A 12,485-nucleotide genomic window follows, 5' to 3' on the forward strand; every position below is an offset into this window, starting at 1 on the left:
AGGCAGCTGCCACCTGCTGCCACTGTCACTTCTTTTCTAGCCACTTCCTTCCCGGCACTGCAATGCCTGACCCAGACTATTCTGCAACCAGCAGCACCATCATGGGCTTGATGAGTGCATGCGTGTTTATAAGTGGGTCTGCACAGGTGTGTGTTTGTGTGTGTCCAGGCTTGAAGAGCTGGACTAGTCTGAGGGTCTTGTTGTAGCAGTGTATGTGGCTGTCTGGTTGTATCCTCATGTCACTCTGCATCTGTGTGTCTGTGTGTATTGTATGTGTGCACACGTGTGCATGTCCATGTGTATTCACAAGTGTACATGTGTGCATTGTGGGTGTGTGTGCAGGTGTGCATGTGCTTGTCAGTCTCCCACCCCTGCCTGCACTGCTGCTTATCACCAATCTGGCCCCTACACACTCCCCATCTCTCTATGTCCTTCTGTCCCCTGCTGTCCCCTGATACTTCCCACAGCTGGCCCAGGACCATCCACCTGCAGAAGCAGCCCAGACCCTGTCCACTGACCTCTCCTGGCCAAGGGCAGCTTCTTAGGCAAATCTGACCTTCCCAGGAGCAGCAGTTTCAAGGGCAGAGCCTGCTTGTAGGCTTCCCTAGGACCTTCTAACCAGCAAAAAGTCACACAGAAGAAAGACCTGGCTTTTGGCCTTTCTACTGGAAGTGAAAAACAGAAAAGACCCACTCAATCCCTTCTTCATGCTGCTGTGGGCCAGGCCTTGTACAGCTCTCAGAAGACACAATGGTGGACACCACACAGTGCCAGACCCTGAGGGCATGACATGCTGGGGTGGAGGCAGATGTCCCTACAACTGTGGGACACAGAGATGGACAACGGCAGGGCACTGGGGCTGGGCAAGCTATACCTGTTACCTTGTGAACTGTGAGCAAGGAGCATCACGTGTCCTCCATAGAGGGTTCACACAGCTAGAAACAGTTTCAGCTTTCTACTCTTTCATTTTTCAGTGAAATGAAAGATACAAGGAGGGAGAGAGAAAATGTAGAGGAAACAAAAATGAAGAGAGAGGCCTGTGAACTGCTAAAAACAGGGCCCCAGAAATAAAGACCAAAAGGTAAAAGGACAAAGTCCCGGAGCACCTGCTTCCCAATGCCCACACACACCTGGGGTAGAGGGCAGCCCTGGGTCACAGCCTCTCGGCCAGCACCTCTGTGCACCCTCTAGCATTTGATATGGTTCCTGATTCACAAGAGGCCCCAGTCAGTATTTGCTAGGTGGGTGATGAGATGGATGGATGGATGGATGGATAGATGGATGGATGAAGGGTAGATGGATAGATGGGCAAATGGATGGATGAACAGATGGATACTGGAAAGAGGAAAGATGGTGAATGGGATCCCCACCAGGAAGCTGAGATGAAACCCAAGATCAAAATCAACAGTAGACCTGAAGTCTCCCCATCAACCCTGACCTGGAGAAGAACAAGAACAGTAAGACATAAACCATAGGCCATAAATATCTAAGAGGCTAAAAAAAAAAACACTAAAAGCAAACCAGTCCTGAGGCACAATTCCCTGCCCCATGCTAGGGAGCCCTTCCTGCTTTCATTTCAGCTTTAGCTCCTGCCTCTCCTGGTCCTGCACACCAACTGCTACAAAGACCCCTCCCTGAGGTCAGCATAAGTTCACACCTGTAGACCTAGCACTGGTATCACTGACTTCAGGATGTCCTTCCTCCACCTGCCTTTCCCTGACACTCCATCCTTGACATCTTCAGATGTCCCTGTCCACATCTCCCCCACTCCAAATGCAGGGATCCATCCACACCACCCCTCTGTCTTCCCCATCAAGCTGGGAGCCCCAGACAGCAAGTGTTGTGCCTGGCACAGAGCTAGGCACAGCACCGGGACTCATGAAATCTGCAGAAGGGAAAGAACCAAGAGCAGAAGCACTGCCCACTAAGCCCCACAAGGCAGCCAGGGCTCCAGAGAAGACCAAGGTCAGACTGAGGAGACAGAGTCCAACCCACTTCCTAACTAGGACAGCCACCCTCCCTCCAAGGCCCAGTGCAGACCACAGCAAGTCCACTGAGAAAGAGTCCACTCCATAGCTGACAGCCTCAGGAGCCCCAAAGACCTGGGACCAGGATCCCAGGGTGCTGTCACCCTGAAAGCTCCTCTCCTAGGGGAGCTCAGAGGAGGTATTGCCATGGTGGGTGTGAAGGATGACAGGAAGACTCCAGAGGAGAGAAGGTAGAGTCAACACTAAGCAATGAACAGCCAGGAATTTTGAGGAAGGATCTGTATTGTGAGCCTACAGTCAGGCCCCAATGCCTCTGTTTGCTGCAGCCCACTTCTCCACTGCCACCAAGGCCAGGAACTTGCCACCCCCAGCCAGTGTGGTCCTTCAGAAAATGGGATCAGAGAAAGGCCATTGGTGCTATGTGCCCTCCAGGCCACGTGTGTATGCACTGGGGACTCTGCTCAGAGAAGCAGCTCCCAGGGCTCCACACTGACAGCCCAGCGGGTCACAAGGGACCACCATATCTATGTCACACAGGACTTGTGGCTAGTGACAATGAAAGTTTAGCCTTAGCAGCAGACTCACATTTAGCAAAGTGTGATGAGCGGATCACCTTTTGAGAAGGGAAGGGAAGCCCTACAAATGGGAAAGCCACGTGACCTGGATGGCTCCCCATGCCATCCCCTGGGGAATGATACGAATGTGCCCTACATGGAGGTAGGGTCCACGGCAGTGTTTGGGTTTGATAAAATCCAGGCCATATTCTGGAAGTGGGTCACCCTTGTGAAATAGTTTGTCCTTGTCACAACAAAGAGGAAGTGGGATCAGTCTATTCAAGAAGCCCAAGCAAGCAAGGCCCACAGGCAGTAAAAGAGCCTCTGGGCAGGGGTGGCACCCAGAGAGCCCTGGCTCTTTGGTCAGACAGGCTGTGTTCACCAAACTGTCCCCTAACCATGCTTCGGAGATATATGAACCCTTGGGCATAGGCCCCCTCAAACCTCAGCCAGACCCTGGGCGCAGGCAGCTGGATGGTGTCTTCATCCTGGAAGTGAGCATGATCACCAGCTACAGAAAGTGCAGGTCACTGTGTTCTCTGTCATTCCCCACTGCAGAAGAGGGGGGTTCTAGAACAGGTGAGTTCCAGACTTGAATTCTGTTCTGTCCCTTAGTGGCCCTCTGTGTGACTTTAAGCAAGTCATTAACTTGGTCCTTTTCTCACTTCCTCCTCTGCAAAGGGTGCTGATGACAGTACACACCCAGGGCCCCAGGAGGTGACAGCTTCCTCCACCCCAGAGTCAGGACAGAGATCAAACCTCGCACACAGGCCCTAGGCAAGAGTGGGAGACATCCAAAGGCCATATGTCGTCCTGGCCCTTGGGCTCTTGCCACCACTTCTGAGGCCTTGTCACCCTTCCCTGACAATGACAGCAGCCCCACCCCATCCCCAGCCTCAAGGTACCCAGCAACACAGAGGTTTTGCAAAAAGCTTGGGGACCCAGAGAAGGTAACAGGCCAGAGTCAAGTGAGTGCATCCAGCACTATAGGAGTTAAAATAATGAACTACTTAGAAACTATCTTTAGGCAAGTCTCAGCAGTGTGTGAAATTTGCAGGGCCTGGAGACAGAAAGGGGCTGCCCTCATCTGGAAGAGAAATGTGGGCATATAGGCACAGAAGGACCAGTTACTGCTCAAGAAGCTATGCCAAATGCTTCATGGTCACTGTCGCCTCCATCTCTAATTTACAGGCATGATGATGGCCTACAAAGGTCAAACAAGCTGACCAAGCCCACATGAATAGTAAGCAGAGCAGCTGAGACCACCCCGAATCTGTCCAACTCCAAAACCAACACTCTTTCCACTCCCCACCTTCCCAGCAGAGCAGTAGCAAGGAGAAAAGCAGCCAGAAGAGACGGCAAAGAATGAGCAGGAAGAGGGAAGGCCCTGGAATTAGTAACCACTGTACCCAGATGCCAGCTGTGTACACAGCAAGGAGAAAGCATCCATGAGCAGACTTTTGTAAGCATCCTGCTGTGCACATTCTGAGAAAGGCCACACGCATAAGCATGCTGAGCCCAAGACTGAATCACTCCCCACAGGGAAACGTGTCCAGGTGGAAATGCCACTTGCCAAGGGGACATCACAACCCAGTGGACCACCAGCGTGCGCCAGACCTGATTAGCAGAAAGGACCAGGGCAGCCACCAACTGCACCAAATTTAGTGTTCCCAGTTTTACATTCTCCAGAGTTGGGCTTTACGCTGGTTCTGTAGGCATGAGGTAACATTCTGAGTAAAATTAATTAGAGGGGAAAATAGAATAAGCAAGCAAAGTGCATCAAATGGCACTAGTATAATTCTGTCATCTCTTCATTTGGCTTTTGATCAGGGGGCCAAGACTCAGAGAAACTGCAGGAGCACCCAGCTGCCCATCATGACCTCTTCAGTCCACTCTGCTCCCAGGTACCCCACATCCCTGTGTATCCCCTCTCCAAACCAACTCAGGCCAGAGAGGGACCTGCCACCGCCTCCTCCTCACCTCTCTGACACAAGATCCCTGGGGCCTGCACCAATCAGCCAGCTCCTTCTAGCTCAGAGCATTCTGGCTTGTTCTCAAATGAATGGATCCTTTGTTAAACCAGTGGCCCTGTCTTCATTAGAAAGTCCTAACCCCTAATAGAGGTGTTTTTCAAAGAAACACACAGTGATTATCTCAAGCACCAAAGAAACAGGCATGCACAAGGTATCATTTGACGACAGGCAACAGATACCTCCTCCAGCTGCTAACAAATCCCACGGCAGACCTGCCCACCTCTGCAGAGAGCTAGAAATTTATTTCATCCCTAGACACTTATACCTGTCAACAAAGAGGAAAATTAAAAGGGAAAAAAAAAACCTCAGAAATTTCTGGCAGTCACTTGTAATCAGGCTTCCCACTGGCCACCCCATAGCCTCTCAGAAGCTAATCAGGCCTCAGTCACCTGCTAGGGACCAATCCATCACCAAGTTATGCTCAGGCCACCCCTGCACGGCCATGTGCCGTGGCTGAATGCCCACAGGCCCGAGCACCCCTTTCAGCTATGCATGAGAGAACTGCATCCTGCAGCCCCCTCCCCCAAGACATCCCCCATACCCTGGCACCAGGCCCCTGTGGCCTTGGTCCTTCTGACCTACCTCATTGATGAAGGAATGAGCCCCCTGCGGGCTGAGCAGCAGGATGGCACGGCGCAGTGTGTCCCGATAGCGGTTCAGCTCCTCTGTCTTCATGGTGGTGAAAAGGCTGGTGAACACGTGGCTGATGTTCTTGTCCACCTTTTGTAAAGAGACATCAAGGCCCAGCCTTGAGGCTTGGTCCAGAAAGCTTTGCAGCCCGCGGATATCTGAGCAATGGGAGGAAAGGAGAAAAAGAAAATGCTCTGTAAGCACCAAGAGACCTTGCAGGGCATATGGCTCTGAGGCACCCCACCCATCCCCCAAACAAGGGCTGAGTCTTCTTCAGTGGTCCATGGAGGCCAAAAACCCCCAATTTAATCCAAATGCTCTCCCAGTGCTCAGCCCAGGGTGACACACCCTGCACAAAAGCACTTCTTCTCTCCCTAAATGGGCCTCAGCCTGGCAGGTCCATTATCCTGGCTACATGGGTGGGAGCTCCCTGGCCCCTATTCCCTCTGCACCTTGAGGCTGACGCTTCTCCACGTTCAATGGAAAGCTGAGAGCACCACCTACCCTGGCCAGAGCAGGCCCAACACGAGGACTTGCCCAATCTAGCCTTGGGTCCCTGCTTCAGTCTTCTGATAGTCACAGCCTATATGATGGCACCCACCCCTGAGGCAAGGGACCCTGTCTTGCTTTGGGAATCTGATTTTCCTTGATGAAACCTCCCTCTCCATGTTCTTCCCAGGTAGGGTAACTCACCCCAAGTCCTGACTGGTTGAGGGATGAGAAAGTGGCCCTCGGGCAGAGTCCCTGCAAAGCAGGCTGGTGGACCCATCACCAGGGATGGGAATGCAGAAGGGCATTCTGGGACGAGGGGTGATCATCCCAATTGTCTGACATAGCCCTGCTATCCAAGCCACCTGGCTTCCCCAAGGAGACCCGAGCCAGAGGAAAGCAGGCCTGAGAGGGAGAGACCATCCTGGCAATGTCACCCATGCCTCCAAGTCCTGTGCCTGAGCCTCTCTGGTCTAAGAACCAATATGTTTTACAGAGGCCAAGTTGAGTTGCCTTTCTGGCACCAGCCAACCCAAAGCTAGGCCTTTGCTTCCCAGCCTGGAACATCTCCTTTGGCCTATCCTGGCATCCATCTTCCAAGGCTGACCCTCGGATGCTCTACCTGGGACTATCTGTCCCACTCTTCCCACAAACTGGGGCACCCCTGGGCAGGTCCTGGCCCATACAATCACTGAGAATCAAAACCACAGCAAACAGTTCGAACTCAGCACAGTCTGTTCCCAACTGGCTCCTCTGCCAAACTGCATATTTGTGTCCATTCCATAAACTCTGCTCATCATAGATGCAAGCAGTGTGCGGGCCACTGTCATAGGGATCCCCATGCTCACCAGTACAAACTGTGAGTCCCCAGCTAGACTGTGACATAGAGAACCAAACATAGTGCCATGGCCGTCATGATCAAGGCACTGGAGGCTGAGCACAGGGTCCCTGTTCCCCAACAAAGGAACCCCAACACTTAGGCTTGAGCATAGACCCTCAATTTCTCCAGCAAATGAACCATGCCCTTTGAGTTTCTGCTTGCTCATCTATAAAGGGGGGATGAAAATGCCAACAATCATTTCCATGGGACTCCGAGGGACAGGGTTCCTCCTGCTTAGGTCCCAGGGGCCTGATGATCTGTGGGCAAAAAGGGTGCTATGGGAGGCCATTCTAGAGGCAACGAATGTGTGCCAGATATTAAATCCCATAGCATGCATATTCCAGTCCAGCCATGACCTAAGACTGTCCCCTGGCCTGGCCTAGGAGCACAGCCACACACCTGCTCAGAGCTCTGCCACCAAGTCAGAAAGGAGGAGGAGCCAGGGAGCACGGACACCAGGGCCAGGCCCAGGTGGCCTTCACAGGGCTCCCCCTATGCCAAGAGCTCTAACCCACCAAGGCCAGCACCAAGGCCTCCTGCCTGTTCAGTGTCCAGAACGCCCCACAGATCCCAGCTGTCCACATCCCTTGAGTCCCAGAGTAGCCATGTAGCTCAGGACCCTGGAGAGCTGCAGCTCCAGGGCCTGATGAAAGAAAAATTGAAGAGGATAAAGAACTGATTCTTTTTTATTTTGTTTTTAACTGACACATAGTAATTATATACAAGAAGCACAATTCATGCATACATGTGTAAGAAGAAAATCAGAGCAATTAGCATATCCATTATTCAGACATTCACAAGCTCTTTGTGGTGAGAACATCTCTAATCCATCCACACATCTAGCAATTTTGCAGTATTCAGCACAATACTGTTAACCATAGTCACTATTCTGGGCAACAGAACACTAGGACTTCTTCCTCTAACTGCAATGTTGTACACTGACCAATCCTTCTCTACCCCCTTCTCAGCCCCTCCACAGCCTCTAGGAACCACTTTTTTACTCCACTTCTCTGAGAGCAATATTTTTAGGCTCCACATTTGAGTGAGATCATTCAGTATATGTTTATTACAGCACTATCTATCATAGTGAAGACACAGAATCAACCTATGAGTCCAACTGGTGCATGCGTAAAGAAAATGTGGTGTAGACACACAACAGAATACTATTAGGCCACAAAAAATGATCAAGTTCTATCATTTGTCACAAGGTGAATAATCCTGAAGGATGCTGTGCTTAGTGAAATAAGCCTGGCACAGATTGATATGGAATCTTCGTAACCTGTCAGAAGGAGTGACAGAGCACGTGCGCACAGATACTTCAAGGCAGAGAGGACCACGGAGCCCAACTAGACATTTCAGCCTGGTGTCAGCCCGAGGCCTGCCCTGTCCTGGGCATGGCACCGCTCACACCTGGCACTGGAAGCTGGAGAATGCCTCGGGCCTGAGTGACACTGTGCCTATGCCAGCAGCAGGCCCCTGTGCCTGGCACCTGACCGCTTCCTACCAATGCTAATGACAGTTTCTTCCTTGGTCTGGAGGGCCCCAAAATACAGCTATTAGCCACCTGTGGCTATTTAAGTTTTTATCAATAAATTAGTTTATTAAATTAATTAAAATAAAACAAATATTCACACCTAGCTACTCAGTTGTAGGAGCTGCATTTCAACCATTCAACAGCATCCTCTGGCTGCTGGTCACCATGCTGGGTGGTGCAGATATGGATCTCAGGAGAGAGGTGATCACAGGAAGTCCTGTCACAGGGCACTTCCTGGAGACACCACCTACTACCCAGAGCTGGGTAAACTGTGTCCCAGAGAGACCAGCTGCCTTCAGGACTCTGGTAAGAGCATCCCTATTCTTATGCCTTTTCCCAGCCACTTTGAAGTCCATTGAATGAATGTGAGTTTTAATTTCTGGTCTTGGACATCCTGGGCAAGCCTGCTGGAGGGGTGCAGAAGCAGGTGGGAGGAATCAGACTGTCCCCAGCAGCTACCCTAGCCACACACCACCAAATTCAGACACAAGTACAAGGCCAGAGCAGAGCTGCCTGTGTAAACTACAGACTCATCAAGAATAACAAATGATTCCTGTTCTGAGCCACTAAATTTGGGGTGGTTTGCTTCCAGCAATAACTAGCTGATAGGCCAAGGTCAGCCTGGTACTAGATCTGGTATTTCTCATAAAAATGGAAATGAAAGACAGTCTGGACCTTGCCAAACGCATCCCACCATTTTGTCCCTTACCATTGTCCCCAGGGAGTTGAGTGTGAGCAATGTCTTATGTCCACTGGCAGCTTCTGCAACCCTGTCCCTTCCCCAGGACACCAATTATCCTCAAAGTTCCATGGCCTTGGCCATGACCCAGATCTGCATATAGCTGACAGAACAGGCATAAAAGTGGGACTCTGAGACCCCCATCTACCAGCCCCCACTCGTCTTAGCATCTTCCAGGGCCACTGTGAGTCTTCCTAGTGGCAGAGACTGTCCCTGTCTGCAGAGTCTCCTTCCGCACATTCACATGCTATGTGCACCGAGACAGCCCACACAGCTCCTGAGTCCGGGAGGGTCACCCGTGTAGCCCTGGGGACCTCATGCACCATATCAGCATGGCCAGGCCTCTCAGGCTGGGAGAGAAGTACCCTTCAGCCCCTTCTCTGAGGTCCCCCTGCCTGAAGCCATGTCAACCCACAGGACTGCTTCCTCTCCTCCTGGACCTGCAGGTGACAGGGGCAGGTGGCAACTGTCTGGGGACCCACATGTACACACAGGACATGGAAAATGAAAGCCCTCAGAGGTGCTGTCCACCCTTAGCTACTGGACTTCCGGCTGTGTTCAGGCAGCCCCAGTGGGCTGAGCCATCAGAGAAAGTTTCAGCCACATCAGCAGTGGCGGGTGCCGCACTCCTGGAATTAGTGATGTCAGCTGAAGGCTGCTTTCCCGAGGGATCTCAGCCCCTGGCTGCAACTGCCTGCTCCCACTAAGCCGAAAAGGTCAATTCTCAGCCTGTTCTCCCAGGAGCTCTTATGCAACTGCTGGGGGAGGGTGGAGGCAGAGCAGCCAGCAGGAGCACAGGCCAACTTTGCAGCCCACCTGCCCATTCTCCAGGAACCAGGCCAGGAAAGCCCACTTCTCCACAGCAGAAGTAGCCCTCCCTATGTTAGAAACAGAGTCCTCGATGTCTGGGGAACTGAATCAGATGCACGGCTTAAGTATCGCATGGTTTCTCTAACAGGAGAAACCCAAAGTATAAAGGAACTAAAGAGCAAAGAAAAAGACAGATCACAGGAAACAGGGAGACAGACCTCTTGCAAATGGAAAGGGATCAAGAGATGGGGGAGAGGGAGGAAGGGGAGGGGAAGGGGGTACAAGAATAATTAAGATGTATCATGTACATGTGCCAACTCCCCACAATCATTATATAGTACAGATATGCACTAATAAAAATAAAATATATTTGACTCCCTCCAAAAAAGAAAAAGAAAGAGTTTGCAATGCTGCCTTACTCCATCCTCCTCACAAAGCCAGCTGTCCAGGACAGGGAGAAACCCTTAAGAGGGCAGACTGGGGACAGAGCAGTGGAGCAGCTGGCACAGAGCTCCTGCTCTTGGCCCAGACCTCCCAGCAAACTCCTGTGCCGATGGGCCAGCCCCACCTCCTTCCTGGAGGCTGGTGCCCAACCAGCCACACCCATCCAACCCCCAAGAAGCCACTGTGGTTGTGGGGAAGGTGTATCAGAAGGGGAGAGGTTCCTAGATCTCAACGGGATGAATTGCAGGAAATGTTCAGAGAAGTTGTCAGACAGGAATTCTTCCCCCTAGAGATGGGAGGGTGCCCAGGGCACAGGGAACTCTTCCTATGGGGAATATGACATTGTGACACCCAAGACAGACAGGCCTTGGACCCACACTGTCCCCACCCAGGCTTCTTCTGGCCCCTGTTTTGGGGTTCACAAAGGCTCACATTGCCAAAAGTCTTTCCAGTCCCCAATCCTGCTCAAGTCCTCCAGCCGAGCTGCTCATGCATACTGTTTCCATGTCCCCTGGGTGGTTTCCCTGTGGGGGGCCCCTCCCGTGGGTGCCAGCCACACCCAGTGAGCCACAGTGTCCTCACTGCAGCAAGACTAACATGCTGGGGGCTGAAAACAGATAAACAGTGATTAAACAGATACTTTCCAATGGTGATAAGGGGTGTAGGCAAGGAGGGGACAGCCCTGGAAATGGATGGGGAAGAACATTCCAGAAAGAAGCCACTGCACATAGAAAGTTCCAGAAGGAGGTCTCTTGGACACAAATGAGGACAAGTTTTGCTCATCCAAAATGGGCTGCAGCTAAGAGTGAATGAGCACCAGGGACTGCCAGGGACAGAGGGGAGAACATGGATTACCTAGTGCTGGCATTTCCAGGCCAGTGGCCTGTTCCCCACCACCACCAGAGTCTACCTCACCCAAGTCACTGTACTAGAAAGCTCCTCCAAAGTCATCAACACATGGCAGACCCTTCTCATCTCTGTCTTCCATGGGTATCAAGAGTGTCCAGCCTGTGACCAACCTGCAGCCCTCTTCCCTGGGCTTTCAGACAATATCTTCCTCTCCTGGTCCCCCCATTTCCCGGACTGCTTCCCCAAACACACTCCTGGGCACATTCTCAGTCAATCCCGGGCTTCCCTCATCTTAACCCCCCATATTTGTTGTCACATCTCTGAGACACTTCAATGGAGATCCATGCTCTAGATTGGCTAGCCCACCTTGAACCACTGCCACCATCCCCACTTCCCAGGTTCCCCACCAACTGCTCCCATGGAACTTCTACAACAGTCTCCATCAGGCACCATGATGTCTGGTTGCTAATGCTTTCTTCTAGAATGTTCTCTCTTAAGATCACATCTGCTCATAACATAGCCTGCCTCTAATCTTCAACAAGTAACAAAAGCTTATTAAAAGTTGACAAATTAATATCCTCAAAAGCATCAGTCAATCAAATTATAAGCAAGCAGAAAACTGTCTAGAGACTTTAGTGATATACACAAAATACTGTGAATCTTAGTTTGGACTAAGAGACATCTGGTCCTAATAGCTTTTTCCATTTTTCTTTTTGTGTTACTATCACTACCACCACAGCCATCACAAACAAAGAAGCTTGTGTTGCAAGGAAAGAAAATCTTTGCCCCTCGGTGGATACCACAAACACACACACACACACACACTCATGCAGGCACCTCCTACCTGGGTGCTCCTACTTTGAAATCTGCAGAGTTCCATTTCTTCATCAAGACCAAGTTGAAACCACATTTTCTTTCTGGAGTCATCTCAGATCCAGTCATCATCATTCACACCTTCCTCAAGTGTAATAACATTAACTATTCTCAAGTTAATTTTACTGGTACATTTAAGGTATACAATGTAATCACTGGAAATTTGCACCTTTACATAATCCATCTTGGTTCTTAGTTTTCCCCATTCCCCTGCCCTCCCTTCAACCTCTCCCTGCCTACCTACCTTCAAAGACTTTGTTTCCATTTTTTTCATTTTCTCATATTAATTCCATTCCCTTCTTTCAATATTAAGTAATATTAACACACAAAATTAGATAATGTGCTATAAGAAGTATGAACTGAGTCTACTTTATTTCCCTATCCAACTCAAGGTTCAGTGTCTAGTGAAGAGGCAGAATATTAAAAGTTTGTGAAAACCAAGTGCAGTGCAAAGGCCTGTGATCCCAGCACTCTGGGAGGCTAGAACAGGAGGACCAAAAGTGTCAGCCCAGCCTGTCCAACTTAGCAACTTAGCGAAATTCCATCTCAAAAATAACATGTAACAAAGGGTAAGCGATAGAGCTCGGTGCAAAGACCCTAGATTCTATCCCTAGTACCACCTAAAAAAAAAAAAAAAAAAAAAAACTTTGTGGATTGAATTG

The 12,485-nt window shown here is 50.6% G+C and overlaps 1 protein-coding gene across 2 annotated transcripts in view; it reads right to left on the reverse strand.

Annotated features, from left to right (window-relative positions):
- Grid1 (glutamate ionotropic receptor delta type subunit 1) overlaps nucleotides 1-12,485 on the reverse strand; it is a 652,399-nt gene that overhangs the window by 464,227 nt on the left and 175,687 nt on the right. For both annotated transcript variants that reach the window (XM_033761721.1, XM_033761719.1), the window contains exon 3: nucleotides 5,158-5,363. In XM_033761721.1, the coding sequence (XP_033617612.1) occupies nucleotides 5,158-5,363 (206 nt within the window). The remainder of the gene's footprint in view (nucleotides 1-5,157; nucleotides 5,364-12,485) is intronic.

This window comes from Fukomys damarensis, unplaced genomic scaffold (assembly GCF_012274545.1).
Source record: "Fukomys damarensis isolate Sample0158 unplaced genomic scaffold, DMR_v1.0_HiC HiC_scaffold_1, whole genome shotgun sequence".
Lineage (NCBI taxonomy): Eukaryota > Metazoa > Chordata > Mammalia > Rodentia > Bathyergidae > Fukomys > Fukomys damarensis.